Source organism: Ranitomeya variabilis, chromosome 1, assembly GCF_051348905.1.
Source record: "Ranitomeya variabilis isolate aRanVar5 chromosome 1, aRanVar5.hap1, whole genome shotgun sequence".
Lineage (NCBI taxonomy): Eukaryota > Metazoa > Chordata > Amphibia > Anura > Dendrobatidae > Ranitomeya > Ranitomeya variabilis.
In genome coordinates, this window is record NC_135232.1 from 532,822,226 (window position 1) to 532,847,309 (window position 25,084).

The 25,084-nt window shown below is 45.8% G+C and overlaps 1 protein-coding gene across 6 annotated transcripts in view; it reads left to right on the forward strand.

Annotated features, from left to right (window-relative positions):
* The window catches only part of LONP1 (lon peptidase 1, mitochondrial), a 701,187-nt gene extending 676,878 nt beyond the window's left edge, over positions 1-24,309 (forward strand). For 2 of the 6 annotated variants that reach the window (XM_077254480.1, XM_077254510.1), the window contains 3 exons: positions 7,402-7,566; positions 8,566-8,664; positions 23,993-24,282. In XM_077254480.1, coding sequence (XP_077110595.1) covers positions 7,402-7,566; positions 8,566-8,664; positions 23,993-24,142 — 414 coding nt within the window. In that variant the 3' untranslated portion in view covers positions 24,143-24,282. Of the gene's footprint in view, positions 1-7,401; positions 7,567-8,062; positions 8,167-8,256; positions 8,665-13,236; positions 13,254-23,992 lie in introns of those variants that run through there. The other 4 variants (XM_077254491.1, XM_077254500.1, XM_077254519.1 and 1 more) reach the window with 4 other exon arrangements.
* The last annotated feature ends 775 nt before the right edge of the window (positions 24,310-25,084 follow it).

A 25,084-nucleotide genomic window follows, 5' to 3' on the forward strand; every position in this document is an offset into this window, starting at 1 on the left:
AACCGAGAGGAGATAAGACACGGTGCAAATATAAAGCCACAGTAGAATAATACTTTCAAAGTTACTGCACACTCGGTTTCCTGGATGGCACCCTCCCCAATGTGCATTTCGGCACGCTGCCTGACGATGCCTATATACTTATACACACACAGCCCGCAGACCTCCCCGGACAGCCCCGCAGACACCCCGGGCAGCACCGCAGACCCCCGCAGAGCCCCGGCAGACCCGTGGACCCCCGGGACAGCCCGCAGACACCCCGGACAGCTCTACAGACCCTCCTGGACAGCTCTCAGACCCCCGGACAGCCCCGGAAGACCCCTGCACAACTTCTGCAGACCCCAGCACCACCCGCAGCCCAGTCACTCTTGATGAGTGACCGCTGTCTGTGAACGCTGGGTCACGCCTGCTTATGATGTCACATCAATTTCCAGAGTCAGAAAATTGACGTGATGTCGGCGGACATTAGCGGCGGCTGCAGCCTGGGGGTCACGTGACCCGGACTCAGCCGCCGTCATAGCGCTGCTCACAGGCAGTATCGGCAACAGAAGGTATTTACAAAATTCATTAGGGTTCCCGGGGGGATACATTGGGAGGTTAATTGAAAGTAGTGGACAGCCCCTTTAACATCACATTCTATGAAGTCCTTGGCGAGAATAATACTTTACTACTTGTTTCCGAGGGTGAGGGCTTTTACTGACTCCCTACAATTTGCGTACCAGCAGAGATTGGGGGTGGATGATGCGGTAGTGTCTCTGCTACATACAGTGCATTCATTCTTGGACAATGATGGATCTGTAGTTCTCGCCATGTTCTTTGACTTCTCAAGTGTTTTCAATACCTTACAGCCGCTCTTGCTGCATAATAAGTTGACTGATATGGTAGTGGATGAGGGGATGGTGAACTGGATAAGCGACTACCTGACAGACAGGCCACAGTTTGTAAGGATGGGGGAGGTGGTATCTGGCAGTGTACGGAGCAGTGTTGGAACCCCTCAGGGTACAGTGCTGTCGCCCTTCCTCTTCACATTGTATACAGCTGACTTTCAGTATAAATCAGATCTGTCACCTCCAAAAATTCTCAGATGACTTTGATTGTAGGGGGCATTGTGGGGGTCGGGGGGGAGGAGGAATATAGAAGAAGAGTGTTTTCTGACTTTGTGGATTGGTGTCGGACTAACTGTCTAGAACTAAATGTAAAGAAAACCAAGGAGTTGGTAGTGAGTTATAGAAAGAAAAAGGAGGATTACTTACCGATCAATATTGCTGACCAGGAGGTTGAAATTGTTCAGAACTACAAATATTTGGGGGTTCACTTTGACAGTAAGCTCGATTGGAGGTGTCATACAGAAAAGGTTTACAAGAAGAGAATGAGCAGACTGTACTTTCTTCGGAAGCTCAGGTCGTTCAATGTGTGCAGTAAAGTTCTGGAAATGTTCTACCAGTCCGTTATGGCAAGCGCCATTTTTTCTGCTATCATATGCTGGGGCAGTAGTGTGCGAGTATCTGACGCTAATAAGCTCAACAAACTTATCAAGAAGGCAAGCGCAGTTTTTGGCCTCCATCTGGACTCTTTTGAGCAGGTATTGGAGGATAGAATTCAGAATAAGTGTAGGGCTATAATGATCAATAATACACACCCACTATACGAGCTGCTCTTGAAGAGCACATTCAGCAGCCGCCTAATCCTACTAAGGCGTAAGAAGGAGAAATTCAGGAAATCGTTTGCACCTACTGCTATGGGGATGTATAATAATTTCCTAAGGGTGGTAGACAACAATGACTGATTGCAGGTGTACTAATGTCAATGAACAGTGACTTATATACCTGAACTACCCACATTTATTTGTTATGTAATGTTGATATACTTGTCCAATACCGTAATTTCCCCCGGGATCAATAAAGTGTATTGTATCGTAAACTGGTTAATCATAGATATAGCGTTTAATAATGAATCCTCTGTATTCCCAAGAAATACCAAAAGTTCATCTGCATATAATGCCATCCTTTCTTCCACAGACCGATGCACAAAGCCCTTTATTTCCCAACTAGTTCAGAGTTTAATAGCCAGGGGTTCTATCGCCAATGCAAACTGCAGAGGGGACAGCCCTGCCTAGTTCCCATACACAGCTCAAAAGCCTCTGACGTACAACCATTTATTTTAATTTTGGCACATGGATTGCAGTATAAAAGCTTGACCCAGGTCAGGAAAACGGGGCCGAAACCCATGCCCCTCATGATAGTCCACAAGTACTCCCACTCGACGCTATCAAAAGCTTTCATCACATCGAGCAAGAGTACTGCCCTCCCCCCTACATTCTGCGACTGTCCCTGTAGATTAATAAAGAGACGTCAAAAATATCTGGCAGTAGATTTGGCAGGCATGAAGCCAGTCTGGTCACCATGAAGTAAGTCAGTAATGACCTTTATGAGCTTCTTGCCTCTGCCGCTTCTAGGTAAAGTGCCTTATACATCTTCTAACACTTGTCCCTAACCTTTGGTCTTTTATATAGCCTGCAGCTACTAGCACTCATATGGATATTTCTAACCTTTAGTGTAAATTTTATTTGCATTCCTTGACCTTAGGCAAGCAGATATTTGTCTTGATTTGGAAGCTACTTCTTGCTCCATACCTCTGATAATACATATATCTGCTTGCTATCATCCGTCTATATTATTTCAAAACACTCTTTTTTGGTGATTCCTTTGTATCTCCGTTCATACTGCACCCACACACAAATAATACAGCATTTGAAAGGTAAACTTGTCCCCTTCAGCAAGAAAATAGCCAAACAAACCACACATCCACGATGTGATCACAAAATACACTTTAAACATTAATTTTCATAAACCTGTAGTAAGGAAAAATGACGTGCAGGTGGCACCACACTACCCCAAAGCATACCTAATACAAAGCTGAAACAAATCCTAACAATTGCCTTGGGGGCTTTCCAGCTTGCCGAACTCCTTGCCCAGCCTATTTCAGGCAGGTACATATAAAATATTTGCTACATATGTGGAAGCAGAAGAAAAGTAAAACTTCACCTGTTTAAGACTTCAGCTTTAAAATTGAAGATATAAATGAATGCAGCCTAAAAGGGACCATCAGATTTTCAGTATTATTGTACAGTCATTGAAAAGTCTATCTTCCTTTTAAGGTTGCAGCTTATTGGTGACCTAGAGTCACATCTAGTTCCAAGTAAAAAAAAAACTGCAGCGTTGACATAACTCAGACTGTACATTGTTTCCCGATGTGAGAGAGTGGTGGAAACAACTTTGCAAAAATTGAAATAAACAATTCCAACCATAGGGGAAAAAAAAAGGTAAAATAATCTACAGATATTAATTTTTTTTTTAAAAGGGATGTTCCCAATTATTATACAATGGTGTAAATACGCTCGGTTATGGGGTCAATTCTCCATAATTTTTACTGTCAAAGTGGCACTGCTGTACAGGGAGCTGCTCTGTTCAAATACATAGGGCTGTGTTGCACTTCCCTACACTGCAAATAGATGGCAGTGCTGCTGTGGAGGAGAAAAAAATGCTGCTGCCCCTGATCTTTTACAACAAGGTCCTGACAATCAGACCCCTTCTGATCAGTAAGTAAAATACCATTATGTTTAATGTTGGGGGATCTCCTTTAGGCTGGAGTCACACACAACGTATAAAAAATCGGTCCGTTTTACACGGACGAGAATCGCAGAAATGTTCCCTGAATAGTGATCCGTATGTTATCCTTGTGCAGTGCGAGGATGCGATTTGCTCGTATGTAAGCATCCGTTTGACATCCGTATGGCGAGATTTTCTCTCCGGCTTGCAAAATGGACATATAATGGATCCATGGGCTCAAATATTCGTGAAAACATACAGTGCCTTGCGAAAGTATTCGGCCCCCTGGAACTTTTCAACCTTTTCCCACATATCATGTTTCAAACATAAAGATACCAAATGTAAATTTTTGGTGAAGAATCAACAACAAGTGGAACACAATTGTGAAGTTGAACAAAATGTATTGGTTTTAAATTTTTGTGGAAATTCACAAACTGAAAAGTGGGGAGTGCAATATTATTCCCGCCCATTTACTTTCAGTGCAGCAAACTCACTCCAGAAGTTCATTGTGGATCTCTGAATGATCCAATGTTGTCCTAAATGCCTAATGATGATAAATATAATCCACCTGTGTGTAATCAAGTCTCCGTATAAATGCGCCTGCTCTGTGATAGTCTCAGGGTTCAGTTTGAAGCACAGAGAGCATCATGAAGACCAAGGAACACAACAGGCAGGTCCGTGATACTGTTGTGGAGAAGTTTAAAGCTGGATTTGGATTCAAAATGATTTCCCAAACTTTAAACATCCCAAGGAGCACTGTGCAAGCGATCATTTTGAAATGGAAGGAGTATCATACCACTGCAAATCTACCAAGACCCGGCCGTCCCTCTAAACTTTCATCTCAAACAAGGAGAAGACTGATCAGAGATGCAGCCAAGAGGCCCACGATCACTCTGGATGAACTGCAGAGATCTACAGCTGAGGTGGGACAGTCTGTCCATAGGACAACAATCAGTCGTACACTGCACAAATCTGGCCTTTATGGAAGAGTGGCAAGAAGAAAGCCATTTCTCAAAGATATCCATGAACAGTGTTGTTTAAAGTTTGCAATAACCCACCTGGGAGACACACCAAACATGTGGAAGAAGGTGTTCTGGTCAGATGAAACCAAAATCAAACTGATATGTTTGGCATAAAGGCAACACAGCTCATCACCCTGAACACACCATCCCCACTGTCAAACATGGTGGTGGCAGCATCATGGTTTTGGCCTGCTTTTCTTCAGCAGGGACAGGGAAGATGGTTAAAATTGATGGGACGATGGAGTCTGCAAAAGACCTGAGACTGTGACGGAGATTTGTCTTCCAACAAGACAATGATCCCAAACATAAAGCAAAATCTACAATGGAATGGTTCACAAATAAACGTATCAAGGTGTTAGAATGGCCAAGTCAAAGTCCAGACCTCAATCCAATCGAGAATCTGTGGAAAGAGCTGAAAACTGCTTTTCCCAAACAATCTCCATCAAACCTCACTGAGCTCGAGCTGTTTGCCAAGGAAGAATGGGCAAGAATTTCAGCCTCTTGATGTACAAAACTGATAGAGACATACCCCAAGCGACTTGCAGCTGTAAAAGCAGCAAAAGGTGGGGCAACAAAGTATTAAGTTAAAGGGGCCGAATAATATTGCCCGCCCCACTTTTCAGTTTTTGAATTTCCACAAAAATTTAAAATAACCAATAAATTTCGTTCAACTTCACAATTGTGTTCCACTTGTTGTTGATTCATCACCAAAAATTTACATTTGGTATCTTTATGTTTGAAGCATGATATATGGGAAAAGGTTGAAAAGTTCCAGGGGGCCGAATAGTTTTGCAAGGCACTGTATGTCCCATTGAATGTCTGGATATTTAAAGTCCCCCATTAAAAGAACCCTATTACTGTTTGCTGCCTTTTTAATTTCCTGCAGCGTTTCATCCTGTACCTGTTCAGCTATAATAAGAGGCTTGTAGTAAACTTCAATTAGCAGCTTTCCATTATTGCCATCCCCATGTACATTTACCCAGAGTGACTCTACATTGCTGTAACTCCCCCCAATGTCTTTATTAAGCACAGGTTTTAATGTGGATTTAACAAAGATGCACACCCCTCCACTTTTTTATCTTTCCTGTCCTTTCTAAATGTAGTGTAACGCTCTGTTTGTTACACAGTCATGGCTCTCGTCAAGCCAGGTTTCCTTAATACCCACCACATCGTATTATGCGACAGTCATAAGAGTCTCCAGTTCATTCATTTTGCTTGCAAGACTTCTTGCATTTGCCAACAGACATTTAATACTATTAGCACATTTGTTACTCCTACTCAGCTCCCTTGTTTCCTTCCGTATCCCAGCCCCCTCTAAATCCTCATTTACACCTACTGCCTCCCTCTCGGTCTACTCCTATCTATCCCCTTATTAGCACAGCTACCCTCCCTCCCCCCAGATGCTAGTTTAAAAGCTCCTCCATCCGTCTTACTATTTTTTACTCAAGCACCGCTGCACCCTCCCCATTGAGGTGCAGCCCGTCCCTTACCATAGAGCCTGTAGCCAACAGAGAAGTCAGCCCAGTTCTCCAGGAACCCAAACCCTTCCTTCCTGCACCTGTTTCTAAGCTACATAGTTATCTCCCTAAGCTCCTGGTGTCTTTCTAGTGACGCTCCTGGCACTGACAGTATTCCTAATAACACCACCTTGGAGGTCCTGGCCTTCAGCTTCTCTCCTAGTTCCATGTAATCATTCTTAAGGGCCTTCCACGTCCCTCTAACTTTGTTGTTGCTACCGATGTGTACCATGACCACTGGGTTCTCCCCAGCCCCACCTAGCAATCTGTCTATCTGATCCGCAATATGTCGAACCCGATTATCCAGCAAACAACACACTGTTCGGCGTTCACTGTCTAGGTGCCTAATTATAGAGTCCGCTACCATCTGTCTGGCCTTTGTTGCACTTCTATTTCCCTTTCCTACAGAAGTCGTTTTCCTGGTTGCTAGGAGCAACGTCCTGCTGCAGTGATTCCAGTCCTGGGCTTGCATTCCTAATATCAGCCTTACAGGCATATTTACTAGGTTGTGCCAGATCAGGACTGGGCTCCCTGGCACTTTTCCCCCTACCCCTTCTTGTAACATTTACCCAGCTGCGCACTTCTCTGTCCTGATCTTCCCCATGTCCACCCTCCTCCATATCACTGGCCCCAGCCAGGCAAGCTCAGTGACCTCTAAACTCCTCCAGGTTTTCAATGCTCCTGTTGCAAGCTGCACATTTAGATACATTACCTGGGCTTCCAAACATGTAACTCGCTTGCATCAAGTGCAGACATATTCATCCTCAAACGGCTGTTCAAGGCTTGCATACATCTCACAAGATGCACACCAGGTGGCAGTGTCCAATGGGGATAACAATAAGAATAAAGCAGTAAAAAAAACAAAACAGTGGAAGCTACTAAGGAAAATACCAAACTATACTCAAGTTCTCCTGAAACCATTATAGTTCTTCACAGAACTTTGGGCCCCAGTAGTCCTCTCCTTTCTCTTTTTAATTTAAAAAACTTTTTTCACTGAAGAGATATTGTACCCATTAATTGAGAATTTACAAAATGAATGCACAATCCTGGTGTAGAAAGAAGCAGATTTATCTGATAAGATATAACACAAAGTTGCTTATTTTATAATTTATTGATGGAAATAGTTTGAATTATCATTACAGTAAATAGTACTGTATGTCATTTTTGCTTTTTATTCCAAGTACACTACTGATCTTTTTTAACTGAAGCTAGTAGTAGTAACTTACAGACTGTAAAAATTGTCTTTGTTCTTTATAGGGTGCTACACCAAAGGATGGTCCTAGCGCAGGCTGCACAATTGTCACTGCGCTGCTTTCTCTAGCTCTGGGATGTCCAGCTCGCCAAAACGTGGCAATGACTGGAGAGGTGTCACTGACTGGGAAAATCCTGCCTGTTGGGGGCATCAAAGAAAAAACTATAGCTGTGAGTTACAATTAGTTCTTCATGTAAAATATAGCAATTATGTTACATTTCCTAAACATGCTGCAATATCATGCTTGTTATAGTCAGGGATTTTATTTTATTTGAAAAATACTTAATTGGTTATAACTGGAATGCCTCTTTAAAGGAGCTCTCTGAGCAAAAATGTTGCTAAACTGGGTGCTGTGCCTGACTGGTAAGTGGGGTGACACGAATTACAGAAATTCACTTAAGTTCTCTTTAAAGAGGACTTGGCATCAGATCAAAAATGGTCATTGTTTCTAATTTTCTCCTACTGTTCATCTGAGTATTCCATGGGTTTCTTGGTTCACCATATGGTTACACGGTGATAATGCAGAGCAGCGTAAAGACTCCACCAGCGAATCCTGTGACCATTGACCCCTTTAGTAAATACCATCAAAATCAGCAGTAAATAAAAGATCCCATATCTCGTGAAAACCCAGAGTAGTTTTTCTAATACATGAGGATGTCTGAACAGAGCATCCATGAATTGCTGCACCGTGTGCGAGGATCCATCACCAGCCAGGACATGCAACTACGTAGAACAATTCCTGCTGAGGAACGTCTGTTGGTGACCCTGAGGTACATAATTTTGAAAAATAAACACGACGTTTGTATTATTGTTAGAAAAGCCATATACTGATTTTTTTATCACCATTTTCTGTTCATCAGATTCCTGGCTACCGGAGAGACCTTAAAATCTTATACATTTCCAGTTCCGGATTTGAGTGTTCACTCTTTCTGAGATTGTTGGAGACACCTGCCTTGCTTTTTGTGACATTCTTCGTGCACAATTCATCCCCTAATCCACAACTGAACTCTGGCTGAAAAATGCAGAAAAATTCAATGAAATTTGTAATTTTCCTAGCTGTGTGGGGGCTGTGGATGGCAAACGTATTCGGATTCTGAAACCTGCTGGAAGTGGATCCGAGTATTTCAATTGTAAAAAATACTTTTTGATTGTTCTCATGGTGATTGCAGATGCTGAGTGTCGATTTGTCGCCGTTGACTTTGGCTCATTTGGATGAGGAAACGACTCACAGACTTTCAAGAACTCTGACATGGGACAACGTTTGCATGGTAATAATTTTAATTTTCCTCCGCCATAACCTTTTCCTAACAAATAAGGACCTCCAATGCTGTTTGCTGTGGTTGGGGATGAGGCATTTCAAATGCGTGCCAACCACATAAAACCGTACCCGAGTCGGGACTTGAATCACACCAAAAGGGTTTTCAGCTACCGACTGACAAGGGCACGAAGAACTGTGGAGTGTGCCTTTGGTTTGCTGGCATCAAAATGACGCATTTTGGGAATACCAATCAATCTAAAAACAGACAATTGATGATGTGGTCAAAGCATGTGTTGTTATGCACAATTACAGCCTGGCAAAAGAGTGACTACAATTAGAACTTGACAAACCCGTTGATACCACTTTGCAGGATTACCATGATCACCCTCTGAGGACTACAGTGGAAGTATCCCCACATGAGGGATAAGTTTGCTGCTTACTTTGTTTCGGATATTGGATGTCTTGCATGGCAAGACGATATGGTTTAATACACTTCAAGTAAATGTTATATGTTTGCTGACTTTACTACTAATAAAACACCTCCAGTTAAACACCCGTTACAACTTGACTCAACAATACAATACACACGTGTATGTTTTCACATAAAGAGACAAAGAAATTAGGGATTGTGTAAACAAAATAAAAATTTTATTTAACCTCAAACAATGGGTTTTATATTTGGGGTCAGTATGATGGTGATATATTGTGGACCTTGGGGGTATTGAGCTGAGATGATTGAGTAACATTTGATGATAAAGGGGTTATAGGGGAAGGGGCAATTAATTGAAGGTTTTGCTCATGTATGGGCCTGGACACATTGGGAGTTGAACTGTGGGAAGGGAAAGACAAATCGGAAGGGAGACAACCAAGGGAAGGTAATGACATATTAGACAACATAGGCACAATGGGAGGTGAGGGTGGAGGTAGTAGGACCATTCTTGGCTGACATTTCTTGCTCCTGGTCTTGCGGTGCTGCGCGTAGTCAATAATGGGAGTCTTTCTGAGTTTCTTTGTATGAGTGTGAGTATTGGCCTCTGTAGCAGCGCATGGTACTTGACTGTGCAGCGTGGTGGATGCTGCTTCCTGCAAAGGTGTTGCATTCGAGCGAGGTGGATGCTGTTTGCTGCAGGGGTGCTGCACTCTGGAGCGTGGTGGATGCTGCACTCTGGAGCGTGGTGGATGCTGCTTGCTGCAGGGCTGTTGCAATCTGGAGCGTGGTGTAGCTGTGAACTAGGGAAACAGGCTAATGATGCTGTGCCTTTTGATGCTGGTGAAATCTGGCCTGCGGGTGATAGCTTCGGGACTGCTGCTCTAATGCCTGACTGTAAGCAGCCTGGCAGGCCTGCATGACGTTCAGCTGGAGTTAAGGTGTAAGGTTTTCCTACTTGCCCTGCTCTGTTGCTGAAAAAAAAATGTCTCGGTCTCTGGAGGTCAGCTTCCAGGTGGTCAAGGCGCCTGTAGACATCCTGGAAAATTGTGTTCACATGAGTGAACCCACTGTCCATTCTATCTCCAATCACCTTCATCCTATCCTGGAAGACCGAGCTTAAGTGAATAAACTCGGGCATGACTCTCCCAGGCCCTCTGCCGCTGATGAGAAGTCCCAACAAAAGCAGTGGCAAAGGGCTGGGAGAGGGGAAAACCTGATGGACCGGCTGCCTGTTCCCCAGCCTACGAAACCTGCCTGCTTGCTACATCGCTGGTGGATGATTGGGACTGTTCGTTGGCTGATCGATGAGGGGCCGCTCCAACAAAGAAAGATCCAGGTTCTATAGTGCTGCTCCAGGTTCTGTGTGGAAAATAAAAGAAAAACATTACTAACATTTTTTTTTAAGTTTATATAATAGTCGGACAACAGAAAAGATACTTGCGTTTGCTGAGCAAGCGCAGGCCTCCGAAAAGACAGCATACGATTATATTTATACTTCGAAAGCTTTAGAGCAGCACCGCTTTTAAGCCGCATCTCCTGTCTGATATCCTTACTGAAGCAATCCTTAATCGAACGCCAACAAACTTTTACTCGCTTCACTGTGAAGGGGGAAGAAAAAAAAATGAATTGTAAAAAAGACAACAACATTTACTGCAAAACAGAGACCACATTGCAATACTTACGAAAATCCTTTCTGACTTTTGTCCTTGCATTGTCCCAATCATCCAACAGTGATTTGGCCACTTCTCCCCAGAGTTGTCAAATCAATACTGAGAATGATTATGATCATGGGGGTTCCACAATGATACACGGTCTTGAACAGTGGAATGAATAGGTCATTTTCAATAACATGCTGACCTTCCTCACGTTGTTGAACCTATAGATCAAAATTAAGTACTACAGTTTTAAATATGCAAAACTGAAAAAAATCCAATTACAAGTCTGATAATACTTACACCACGTTTTTACTCCTCATGAATTTGAACCCGACGACCCTGGGAAGATTCTTTTCCACTTGACTGCGCCTGCTCTTCCGCACTGGAAGGTTCCTGTAAAAAAAATACATGATTTACTACATGTGTAGTATTGCCAGTCAATACATACCAATCAGTATATCAAATGTGATTACATAATCAGTGTCATGTCCACCTTGGGAAGCAGTCTGGTCTTCACTGGAGGACATGTTTTAAGAGCAGGCAGCAGTCAAGTGAAACACAGAAAAGAACAGATAAGAAAAATTGAACTTGTTTAAAGGAGACAAACACAATGTAATTTAATTAAAAAAATAAAAATGGAAGGCCAATACTTACATTACATGCAGCAGTCCAACAGCAGGCAGCACAGCACTGGGACAGCAGCGCCGCAGTGGAAAAGCAGCTCAACACGGGGACAGCAGCACCGCAGTCTACAAGGAAAAAAAGGGAAAACATAAGACACAAAGGTGACGAAGGGTGTGGAACTGGGCAGAGAGTGAGACTGGGCACAGCAACATAGTACACACGCTCATATTTACACAGGGCCACAGGAGCAATCAACAACAGGTAACCACGGAAAGGAATGTGCAAGTCAGGCAAGGAGTCCAGGACAGGAAAAACACAGTCTAGAAGGAACAGAAAACAAAACGTAAGTACAGAGTGTAGTGAGAGACAGACATACATTTGCAAAGCTTCTATACTTATATCCAGAGTCTTGTCCAGTGTATTGTGCTGGCATCCAGAGTAATGGACTACCTGTCTAAAGACCCCCTTTTATACATCAGGGATTTTGCAGGTGGTGACATAATTTCCTGGACATGATTAGTGTGAAGTACGCATGCGTATCGAACACATGCGTACGCATGTCCTTGCGTTCCAATGCATTCCCATAGACAGTAATGCGTTGTTTTGACGCCCTCATTCGCATGCATACGTCTGCACTAAATTTACGCCTCAAAAAAATGCAAAATGTTTTGTTCGTCGCACACCGTGAAATGACACATGCGTACGCATCTACATGTTAACGCATGTCCCTGCGTACACAATGTTAAATATATGTACGCAAGACGCATACGGATCGGTGCGCAGGTATACGCTGCGCTCTATTAGAATACTTCTACACATATCTTAATTCCATCTTCCCGGAGCTACAGTTCACCATCCACTCGAGTGAGAGCCAGATTGCCTTTTTGGATACTCTGGTCCTAAAGGACCACCAGGGCTTACTGACCTGTATACCAAACCAACTGACTGCAACAGTCTATTGTACTCAAGCTGCCACCCAAAATCTACCAAAGACAGCTTACCCCGCTCCCAATTTAAAAGGGTTTCCCGGATAGTGACTGACCCCGTGACACAACACGCTAGACTCAATCACATGTCACAAAAATTCCACGATAGGGAATATCCCCCCACACTCTTAGAGCAGGAGCTGACACGTTCCTTGAATACTACACTTGACGTGATTCCCCGACAACCACAAGAAAGGATACCCTTTGTGCATACGCATCATCCCTTCATGCCTAAGGTCCATTCAGTCATTATAAGGCACTGGCCACTTCTGGGCAGAGCTTATTCTAATGTAACCTCTTTCCAGACTTCGGTGCTGATGAGCACCAGGCCTCCTAATATCAGGGATCAGGTTGTCAAGGCCGATATTGGTAGTACCCATCTGGAGTATACCCAAAAACTACTCAGCACTCAGTGCCAGGGCACCTTCCCGTGCTTGAACTGCGCCGCATGCTCCAACATCATTCGATCTGATAATGTTACACACCCCAGAACTGGCAAGTCCTTTCCCATCCGAGGCTTTTTTACATGTGAGTCCAACTTTGTCATTTATGTAATCAAATGTCCTTGTGACCTGCTCTATGTAGGAGAGACGATACAACACGTAAGGGATAGGATTGCCAGCCATAAGTCCATCATTAGATGTTAAAAAACGTGGCTCCCCCTCCCTGAGCATTTTACAACAGCCAGACACTCGGTGGCGCAACGCAAGTTCCAGGTCATTGAACACGTATCACAACCTAGACGCGGGGGTGATCACATCAAGCTTCTCAAATCCAGAGAAACACACTGGATCTATACCCTAGCACCCAGGGGCCTTAAAAGGGAAATGGACAGGCACATTTGACTTTATGTGACTAATAATCTTTTCTTCTCTCCCCTACCACAGACCCGATGAATTTACCGGTGAGTCCCCCATATAATCCTTAGTGTCATTTGCCTCCTCTCTCCCCTTTCCCCCTCCTCCCCTTCCTAGATTTTTATTTTTAGTATTCTGTCCATCCACGTAGTTTACATATATGGTTGCATTAATAGGTTCTCTCATCATACATTTAACCCAGCGCTATATCTCATGGCACCTCGCGATTCTCACATGGGCATTCACGCTAGCTGGGATATGATTACACATCTCCTAGCAACATATCTCTCTCTTCTCAGCGACGCCGCGCAAGCTCAACAGCTCTTTCTGTGAGCGTGACGCCACTTCCGGTACCGGATGACGCACTTCCGGTGCCGCGGGTCCCATCGCGCTCTTATACCAGAGCACTCACACTGATGGCAGCAGGTCATACTCAGCTAGGCGCTGGAGCGCCGCTTGGACCACTTTCACTCCAGGTAACCTACTATCCCATCTAGCGTGGGTACTCTCACCTACGCCCACACTGCCACCAATATTTAACTATTCGTATTAATTCTAGACCCCACACTCGTCGGGACGGCTGTACACAACTATATACATCTCCATCCTTTAATACTCTATTGCAGGTACTGTGCACACAGCACCTGGGTGCCCTCCTTTCATGACTAATATTCTCTCTGCATTTTTTCCTTTTTTGGCATTCTTGTTAACCCTATCCATTCTCTACAGAATACCTTAACCTTACAAGGGATCTTCCTACATTCAGTACTATTTATTTGCTAAGGTAATATCTATTATGTTAGTGTATGCTTCTACCTAAATCTACTTCTACCTACACAACGTGACTTGATTTCTTGCTTATTTCATTTCACACCCTGGTCCTCGAGTCTCACTTTTATGTCACGTCTCCCAATTCTCTTTTCTTGACACGGTTTTCCATTAACCGATTGGTGCCTATTGTTTGCTATGGACATGATGTTCTTCTACTGTATTTTGGGCCTAAACTTTGTCTTGCTTGATTTTTTGGTGCCTATTGTTTGCTAGGGACTCATTGTGCCTTTATCCAACTCTGGGCCTGACCTTTATTTTATTTAAATTTTTGCTTTGTACGTATTATATCTGTACTACTGTCATTGTTTGCTTACATATGTTTTATTTCTTCTAGCGACCTTTGTGATAAAGACTCTGGACGAGTCGAAACGTCAGCTTAAACCTCTGGTCGCCTTCTGCATTATTGAATCTTATGTTTAACGTAGCATAAATAAATTCCACTATCTTTGCATTATATATGTCCCCAGAGTGTGCGGTGTATATTATTCATTTTGATGTTTATGGGCTTATCCAGTCCACTACACCAGCACCTTGCCAATTAACAATCCTAGTGCACACCATTTTTCTTTTTACTGTAGCAGGCATAGCCGGATGGGACTAGTAGTCCCGTCAGACTATGCCTGCCTACATACAGACCCGCACAGACACCCACAGCACCACGATCCCTGTGCAGCCCCGCAGTTCCTCGCACACAGGCACACAAACAGCCTCGCAGATCCCCGCACAGCTACGCAGAACACAGATACACACCGCCCCGCACACACACATCCGCGCACATCCCCACACAGCTCTGCAGACCCCCCGCACACAGACACACACAGCCCCGCAGACCACCTCAGACACACGCAAACACCCGCACACAGACACACGCAAACACCCGCACACAGACACGCACATCTTCCCTGCACACAGTCTCCTCCCACACACAGTCTCCGCCCACACACTCTTCCCCCTCCCGCTCTGCAGCATTTCTCGCACCCAACTCCGCAGATCCTGCGGTTTTGCAGCAGATTTGACTGAATCAATGGAATTCCATGGGTGCAGAAATGCCGCAGATCCGCAAAAAGAATTGCCGTGGTCCTTTTTTAATCTGCAGCATTTTTGGTGCGGATTTTTCCACACCATTAGCACAGCAATTTTTTTTCCCCATTGATTTACATTGTACAGTAAATCACTTGTGGATCTGCAGCGTCTCTGCGTGGAAAAAACTGGTGCGGATCCGCAGGAAATCCTCAACATGTGCACATAGCCTAAAGGTAATCTGACAACTGATTCATATTGAACTACTCCCGAGGATAAACAGCCGCACTCGGAATTCCTTTAAAGGGAATTTGTCACCCCCAAAATCGATGGTGATGTAAGCTCACCGTCATCAGGGGCTTATCTACAGCATTCTGTAATGCTGTAGATAAGCCCCCCGATGTTACCTGAAAGAGGTTAGATTATACTCACCCAGGGGCGTTCCCCGCTGCGGTTCGGTCCGATGGGTGTCTCAGGTCCGGCCGACGCCTCCTATCTTCATTCCATGTCGTCCTCTTCTGGTCTTCATGCTGCGGCGCAGGCGTACTTTGTCTACCCTGTTGAGGGCAGAACAAAGTACTGCAGTGCGCAGGCGCCGGGAAAGGTCAGAGAGGCCCTGCGCACTGCAGTACTTTGTTCTGTCCTCAACAGGGCAGACAAAGTACGCCTGCGCCAGAGCCGCGGCGTGAAGACAAGAAGAGGACGTCATTGTAAGGAGATAGGAGGCCCCGGACCGGACCGTGACGCCCATCGGACCCGGACCGCAGCAGGACCGCCCCTGGGTGAGTATAATCTAACCTCTTTTTCTCATCTTTCAGGATACATCGGGGGCTTATCTACAGCATTACAGAATGCTGTAGATAAGCCCCTGATGCCGGCGGCGCAGCTCATCTTCGATTTTTGGGGTGACATGTTTCCTTTAATTTTCTCCTCGCAGTGTTTGGCTAAGGCTGGTTTCACATTTGCGGTTGTGTCTGCAGCGTTTTGGACTCATACATCCTCATGCGTTGTGTATTCCTATCTTTAACATTAGGGACGCAGGTGCCTGTGATAGGTTGCGTTTTGCCGCATTTGACGACGCATGCGTCGTTTTGTTGTCTGCGTCGTGGTGCGGTAAGCGCTACATGTTGTAATTTCAGAGGCGTCAATTTGCCGCCTCGAAACGTATGCAGTTGTTAGCGGAAAGAATGCGTTGAAAAAACGCATTACAGACATGGTTGTAGCTAGAATGTATGGGCTCCCTGCAGGTCCTGACTACAGCCCATAAATTCTAGATGTCTCAGTAGTGAATGTGCTAGAATGTATGGGCTCCTGTCAGGTCCTCTCAGGAACCCATACACTCTAGCTGATTCACTGCTGAGAATGATACAATGTATGGGCTCCTTCCAGGTATAGCGTCTACCGTGACAAGAAGAGGACCTGCACCTGCTGGGGATCGATTGTGAGGTAAGTATGGAAAACTTTTTTTTCTTTAGAAAATGAATTAAATGGGTGAGGAGGGGGCTGCCAATGATGGAGGGGGTGATGTCTATGTGAACGCATTAGTTCGCAAGCACTTGCGTTTGTGAACGCATGTGTTTTACCACAGGAAAACCTGTCTAGACACTGATTAGCCACCCCCCCCCAGGGGTGAACCTAGCCACACTGCTGCGTGAGGCGAACTTCAAAACGGCGCCCCCCAAACACATATACAGTTCAGCCCCCTATAGGGCTCCCATCTCATATACTGTCCCCCATACATTACATGAGTGATAACTATTGTACATTCTGCAATAGGTCAATTCTGGGCACCACAGTGCTCCTTACAGAATAATGAGCCCCGTATATTGCTCCATACAGTATTGTGGGGACCGCACAGCGCCCCATACAGAATAACATGCCCCATATATTGCTCCATACAGTATAATGAGCCTCATATATTGCTCCATACAGTATGAGCCCCACATGATGCTCTATACTGTATAATGGCCACACATGATGCTCCATACTGTATAATGGCCACACAGTGCTCCATACTGTATAATGGCCACACATGATGCTCAATACTGTATAATGGCCACACAGTGCTCCATACTGTATAATGGGCACACATAATGCTCCATACTGTATAATGGCCACACATGATGCTCCATACTGTATAATAGCCACACATGATGCTCCATACTGTATAATGGCCACACATGATGCTCCATACTGTATAATGGTCACACATGATGCTCCATACTGTATAATGGTCACACATGATGCTCCATACTGTATAATGGCCTGACATGATGTTCCATACTGTATAATGGCCACACATAGTTACTCCTACACACGCGGCTCTGCTCCATACACCTTGCACACACCTGACTCCTCTCCATACACCTCATACACACCCGGCTCCACTCCGTACACCTCATACACATGCAGCTCCGCTCCGTACACTGAATACACACCCGGCTCCGCTCCGAACACCTCATACACACCCGGCTCCACTCCATACACCTCATACACACACGGCTCCGCTCCATACACCTCATACACACACGGCTCCGCTCCATACACCTCGTACACACACTTACCATGGCAACCAGCACAATCCTGCAATCCATGGAGGTCCCCATCAAGTGACCCCTGACTCCTCCCATCCTGTGACCTCATCACAGGTCATGTTTGCACAGAGCAGCCAATATGTGGTGTGCTGCTCTGCGGGTGCAGGGATGACCGGCTGATATTGCACACCGTGGGTTGTGAGCAGGGGCGTGCGCACCGCACTAGTGACAGCAAATGTCAGGGATTATGGACAGTCGGCACCAGGTGTTCTGACCGCCGCTCTGCTGCCCCCTGTCTTTCAGTGACGACTGCCACCTGAAGCAAAGGGCTCAACTTGCCCCATGATAGCGGCGACCCAGCACCCCACACATACAAACTGATAAAAGGAGGGAGTGGGCATTTGCAGGTCACTACTCAGCAGACTGGGAAGCAGAGCAGACGCTTGAAAGAACCTGGGAGGAATTAACACTCTGAACAATGTGAGTATCAAAGCCAATGTCTTTATTTTCTTTTGTCTGTCTCTATATGTCCTAATAATTTCTGTATTTTTTTCTTGCTGCATGCATCAGAATGTCCTCTTCTTCTGAGGAGGAGCAACATCTTGGGCCTGCACAAGGTGGAAATGAAAGTGAAGTGAGTACTCACCTCTTCAGATTGGTAAGTATTCTCTGTCACATCTACACATGTGTCAACTGCGGCACAGGCCGAGCAGGAGCAGCGTGGACACGGTCGTGTAGCAAGGCAGCGTGTAAGTATACCTGACTGATTGTACTCTGCTTATTGTATCCTGACTTTACTATTCTTCACTGTTAATTTCTTTACTTTGCTCTTTCTTTATCCTTTTTCTTCTTGACTCCTTTTTTTTCGTGACTTTGAATATTCTTGCCTGTTTTCTGTCTCTGTTGTTTTCTTTCTTTTTCTTATGTTAATGTCTCAAACATTAATGTATTTGTTTATTTTCTAGGTTCCAGAACGGGATGAGGACCTCATTGACAATGACATTCTCATCTCCCTGGTCCATGAGCGAGTCCCGTTGTGGGACACCCGGGTTCCGCAGCACTCGGACAACGTGACGATCCGGCGGCTATGGAATGAGGTGACCCGGCTCGGGTCCGCAAGGCATTTAGTAAAATATTGCAATGCGGTGTGATGCAACAGTGACCTTGGCCGGGATCACACAACTGTGTGATGAGAGAAATTCCAGAGAGTTTCTCTCATCACACACAGTTGTGTGATCACGGCCAAAAGTGCATTGTCTAACCATAATTTTTTTTTTTCAACAGTGCTCAAAGTCAGATCACGTTGGCGTTCGATGAAGGATCGCTTCAACAAGGACCTTCGTCAAGAGAACCGGGTTCCTAGTGGTTCTGGAGCAAGGATCCGAAAATATAAATATCACCACATCCTGGCATTTTTGAGACCGGTCCTTCTGGTTCTGGAGCGGTACCTCATAAATCAGCCACGGACCCGTCCCAGCCATCCAGCAACGCTGCAGCAAGTGGGCCTGCAACTCAGACTAGATACCAGGAAGCTGATCCATCAGGTGTGGTGTTCCCCTGTCCCAGTCCTCTGCCTCTTTTTTTGGGGCTCTTCCCGGCAGCATCAGAGGGCCTTGGACAGGTCAATCATGCTCGAGTTTTTGCACTTGAGCTCGGTCTTTCATGATGGACTCAAGGCGATGGGAGACAGACTGGATAAACCATATGAATACACTTATCCAGGAAGTCACCAGAAGCCTTGACCAAGTGAAAGCCGACCTCCAGAGGCCATTTTTTCAATCAAATAGAGAAGGGCATGTCGGAACATTTTACTCCTGATCTCCAGCTTAGTGTCATGCAGGCCTGCAATGCTGCTTACATGCAGACTATGCAGCAGAGTCGGTCTTTTCAGCAGCCAGTGGTGGCATTTCCACATGTGCCAACACTGTCACGCTTGACCTTAATGCCGAACTCTGCTGCATACCACTTCACGGCCACCACCATTCCAAGCACTGCCGGACACCACTACAGCGCCACCACCATGCCGAGTGCTGTTGGACAGCCCACTGCCACCACCATGCCAACCTCTGCTCCTGCTTGGACATCCTCCACTGCCACCACCATGCAGCAACAGCAGTACCCGGACCCTGGAATGGCTTTCCGCACCACCACCATACAGCAGCAGTAGTCGGACCCTGGCACGGCCTTCCCCACCCCCACCACAATGTAGCAGCAGGACCCTGGCATGGCCTTCCGCACCACCATGGAGCAGCAGCCGGACCCTGGCACGGCCTTCCCCACCACCACCATGCAGCACCAGGACCCTGGCATGGCCTTCCGCACCACCACCATGCAGCAGCCGGACACTGGCATGGCTTTCCCCCACCACCACAACCATGCAGCAGCACACGGACACAGGTCGGCCACCATGACAAGGCTGCAAGAAATTAACCCACCGAGGCTCCCCTGACCGCAGTGCCGTTCCCAAAAAGGGAAGGGAAAACAAAAAAACAGCATACTATTGCTATTCCTCCCCCCTCACCTCCCAATGTGTCTGTGATGTCAGGTTTGTCTCACCCTTCCAGTGTGTGTCTGCCTTCTCATTCATCTAGCACCATCCCCGAACTCCCAGACCCCACTACTTTAATTGCCCCTTCTCCTGCAACCCCTGCGTCGTCGATAGTTAGCCAGGCCTCACAGCTACACACCCCCCATTTCCGTCACTCTACGCCAAGCAGGCGCAGTTAATTTGTTTTTTTTGTTGTTGTTTATAAATAAATGTAAATGTTTTTTGCCCCAAATACTGTTTGGTTATTTGTGTATTTCGCCGCCGGCAACACACACCGTGCGCCGAATAAACACACTGCGCCGTACACTTTATTTTTTTGCCACCTCATGAGTAGAGATCTGCTTTGTATAACCTCCATTTTCTCTTCAGTCTACGTAATCTATTTCACACAAACTGAAGAGGCGATGGCGGTCATACAAGACATATCTATACTCACCTGGACAGGTGTCAGAAATAGTGAATTCATGAGGCTGGGTTTTGTGCTCATGAAGTCATTATTTCTCACACATGACTTGGTGAGTATAGATCTGCTTTGTATTATACCTCCATCGTCTCTTCAGTCTGCGTCCAATAGATTCTGCAGAACAGAATCAGTATGTAATGACATCAACTACCTTACCACTAGCAACCTAAGTGGTTTTTAGAGGAAAGACATTGGAGACTCGGTACAGGTATCAAAACACGTTGTTTATTAACAACAAATATTAGTAACATTTAAAACATAACTGGTACAGACCCAAACCCAAAAGCACATTTTACACAATATTATCTTGCCATGCCACACATCCGATGTCAGAAACAAAATAGGCAGCAAATTGGTTCCGCATGTGGTCAACTTCAACAGTTGACCGCAGCGGGTGATGCTGGTAATCTGGCAATGGGTTTGCAACTGGTTCATCCAGTTCAATGTTGGGTAGCTCCTTCGCCATTATGTAATTGTGGAGAACCACATAGGCTTTGACCACCTCATCGAGTGTCTCCATTTTTAGATTAATGGCTGTCCCAAGAATGCGCCATTTTGAGACAAGAATCCCAAAATTACACTCCACTGTTCTTCGAGCCCTGGTCTGTCTGTAGTTATAAATCATTTGTGTGGTTCAAGTCCCGACTGGAATATGGCTTCAGTTGGTTTTCACACATCTGAAAGGCCTCATCCCCAACCATAACAAATGGCATCGGTGGGCCTTGAGTGTTGAGGAAAGATTGTGGCAGGGGAAAATTAAAATTTTTGCCATACACACGTCGGCCCATATCCGAATTCTTGAAAGTCTGGGAGTCATTGCCACAGCCAAAAGCTCCAATGTCCACGTCGATAAAGCGACAGTCCACATCTGCTATTGCCATGAGCACTACAGAAAAATATTTTTTGCAGTTGAAGTGCTCAGATCCAGTTCTGGCGGGGTTGATAATGTGTATGTGCTTTCCATCCACTTCTCCCAAACAGTTGGGGAAATCACACACACACTCCCGAAATTTTCAGCAATTTCCATCCACATGTCCGAGGCGGGTAGGGGGATAAAGAATAAATAAAGAATGTTCCACAAAGCCCGACAGGTGTCCACAACTATTCCGGTAGCCAGGAATCTGAAATAAAATAATAAAAAAAAAAAATTACCATATTTCGCGGACTATAAGACACACCGGACCATAAGGCGCACCCCAAATTTGGGGTGAAAATTGCAGAAAAAAATATTTTTTATAAGATGGGGTCCGTCTTATTGTCCGAATTTACAGTATCTTACCTGAGGGCTGGTGGTGGCAGAGCAGGGTCACAGGAGGCAAGGTGGCGGCAGAGGTGGGGTGATGCGGTACGGTGTGCACCTGAGCAGGGTCCCTTCCTGCTTAGGTGGGTGACGCCACGGCCTGGTGTCCATGGGAGGGTGGCAGCAGTGGTTACCGACAGAGGTGCTGGGATGAGGAGGCACAGTGAGAGGTATGGCGTGAGAGGGGTCCCTTTCCCCGGTGAGGTGATGGAAGGATCTCGTGGGCACATGGACTGGAGATGATGGAGGTAGTGGTGTACATTGTGAAGCGAGTATTCCACAGGAACTCATATGTCTGAGTCCTTGCCGCTTCCCGGCGCTCCTCAGCGCAATAATTATTTCAGAAGCCGGTAATAAGTGAGGAGCTCCGCTACCGAGACACAGCCGCCATGACCGGACACTGCGGGAAAAGCGCCTCTGTACTGCTGCGAGCCCTGCTGGAGGCGGAGAGCCGGCCGTGCCATGCGGTGCTGAGGAGTGCCGGGAAGCGGCAAGGACTCAGACATCTGATCTCCTGTGGAATACTCGCTTCACAATGTACACCACTACCTCCATCATCTCCAGTCCATGTGCCCACGAGATCCTTCCTGAACCTTGCTGCACCCATCCTGGGAAGCAAAAGGATGGAGTACGGTATACAGAGTCCAAAGTCCCGGTGAGGTGATGCAGCAGCCCGGTAATGCAGCAGAGCCGGGTGAATCCTGTTGATATCGGTGGGCGCGGCCATCTTCCTGAGGCCGCGCGTTCGCAGATGGAGCTCTGCTGCCCGGGGCTTCAGGAAAATGGCCGCCGCGATCCCCATCTGCGCACGCGCGGCATCCCGCGGCCATTTTCCTGAAGCCCCGGGCAGCAGAGCTCCATCTGCGAACGCGCGGCCTCATGAAGATGGCCGCGCCCACCGATAACAACAGGATTCACCCGGCTCTGCTGCCTTACTGGGCTGCTGCATCACCTCACCGGGAAAAGGGACCCCGCTCACTGCGCCTCCTCATCTCCGCACCTCTGCTGCCACACCTCTGCCGCTGCACCTCTGCCACCGCACCTCTGCCGCCACGGTAAGCCTGCATTGCGACTATTAGACGCACCCCCCATTTTCCCCCCTTTTTGGGGGGGGGAAAAAGTGCGTCTTGTAGTCCGAAAAATACGGTACAAACAATTCTATTTATGGTGGTGTTTAGCTATAGACATAAAGGAAAATACAAATAATACATGGCAGACCAACAATAATTATGACTGGCATTTGTTTAGAATTATTACGTACCTTAATGTGACCAGGAGACGTTTCTCTGCAGGAATCGCTCTATGGAGCTGGGTATCCTGTCTCCGAATGGCTCCTTGGACATTCCCGAAAAGACTCTTGAGACATCCTGGTATATTCCGGGAGTTTGTCCGGGTTGGCATTAACATCGCCATATAGCGTGTGGTAGGCTCAACGGCTCTCCCTGAGTTCAATAATGGGGTGTCTCCAAAAACGCCTTTGCCGTGTCCTTCTCTGTCGTTCTCTATTTCTTTGTTGCTCCCAAGCAAACGCACAGGCAAGAAACAGCTTGATACTTAAATCCAGGTTGAAATAAAAGCTCTCCATGCGAAGATCCATCATGACACAGGACACAGTAGCAAAATCTGTAGATTTCAGCAGTCCAAGGGTCTATATAAAGATATCCCATAATACACGCCCACTGTAGTCCCATTGGCAGTGTCTGTTTATCTAGATTTTTCTCCTGTTAAATTTTCCACCATGCGCACAGAAAATGCAAACACATGCAAAACGCATAAAAAAGCGTGCAAACGCAGCGTTTTTTTTATCGCATGCGTTACCTTATGCATCTAAAAAAAAGGTGCATTTGCATGCGTTTACCTGTGGTTTATCGTGCGTTTCAGGTTGCAGATTAAACGCTGCGGATTCTACCTCAAATGTGAAAGTAACCTAAGTGCGGACACCAGGCAGCATAATAACCCTATTAACCTGCAGATTAACCCCATATCTACAGGTTAATAATATTATTTCTGGTGACAGGTTCCCTTTAATTTATTAGTGCTTATAAAGTTCTTTTTACAACCCACATAATATTCTTTCTCTTTTATTCCAGGCTAAAAGAGCAGGTGTTTCATGTATCATTCTTCCTTCAGAAAACAAGAAAGATTACTATGATCTAGCCAATTTCATTACCGAAGGGCTAGAAGTGCATTTTGTTGAACACTATGATGAAATCTATGATATTGTCTTTCCAGCACACTGACCTCTGCCAATTCCATTAAATTCTCCATTTCGGCATCATCTCCTGGAATAGCTAGCTTTCTATAGCTGCTACACAGCCCATATCAATTATGGATTACTTTACTTTTTGACTTAGTAAATATGGTATTTGTTTAGTGATGTAGTTATTAAAATTATTTTACTATATCTAACTTGAGCATGCGTCTTTTTTTCTGTTATCTATGAATTAAAGGGAACCTGTCACCCCGTTTTTTCCGTATGAGATAAAAATACCGTTAAATAGGGCTTGAGCTGTGCGTTACAATAGTGTATTTTGTGGACCCTGATTCCCCACCTATGCTGCCAAAATACGTTACCAAAGTAGCCGTCTTCACCTGTCAATCAGGCTGGTCTGGTCGGATGGGCGTGGTGACATAGCTGTTTCTTCCCACAGATCTTGCTTATTTTTCCGTTGGTGGTGTAGTGGTTTGCGCATGCCCAAGTGCCGAATCCACTGCAGAGTTGTGAGGAAAAAGAGCGCGATCTGCGCTATTACCCTGGTGATCGGTGGGGGCGGCCATCTTCCTGTGGCCGCGCGTGCGAAGATGGAGCGCTCTGCTGCCCGGGGCTTCAGGAAAATGGCCGCGAGATGCGAACTCTGCTTCAGGAAAATGGCCGCCGCGATCTCCATCTGCGCACGCGTGGCATCCCGCATGATGGCATCATGGTAACGTATCTCGGCAGCATAGGTGGGGAATCAGGGTACACAAAATACACTATTGTAATGCACAGCTCAGGCCCTATTTAACGGTATTTTTATCTCATACGGAAAAAACGGGGTGACAGGTTCCCTTTAATGTTGGCAAATTTAGCCCACATGCATACAGAAGATTTAGGTGGAATCCCCAAACAGATGTCAGCTATGTTTAAATAAATCCTCTTGAGTATTCCCCATCAATAATCTACAACCTTAACTCCTGTATGC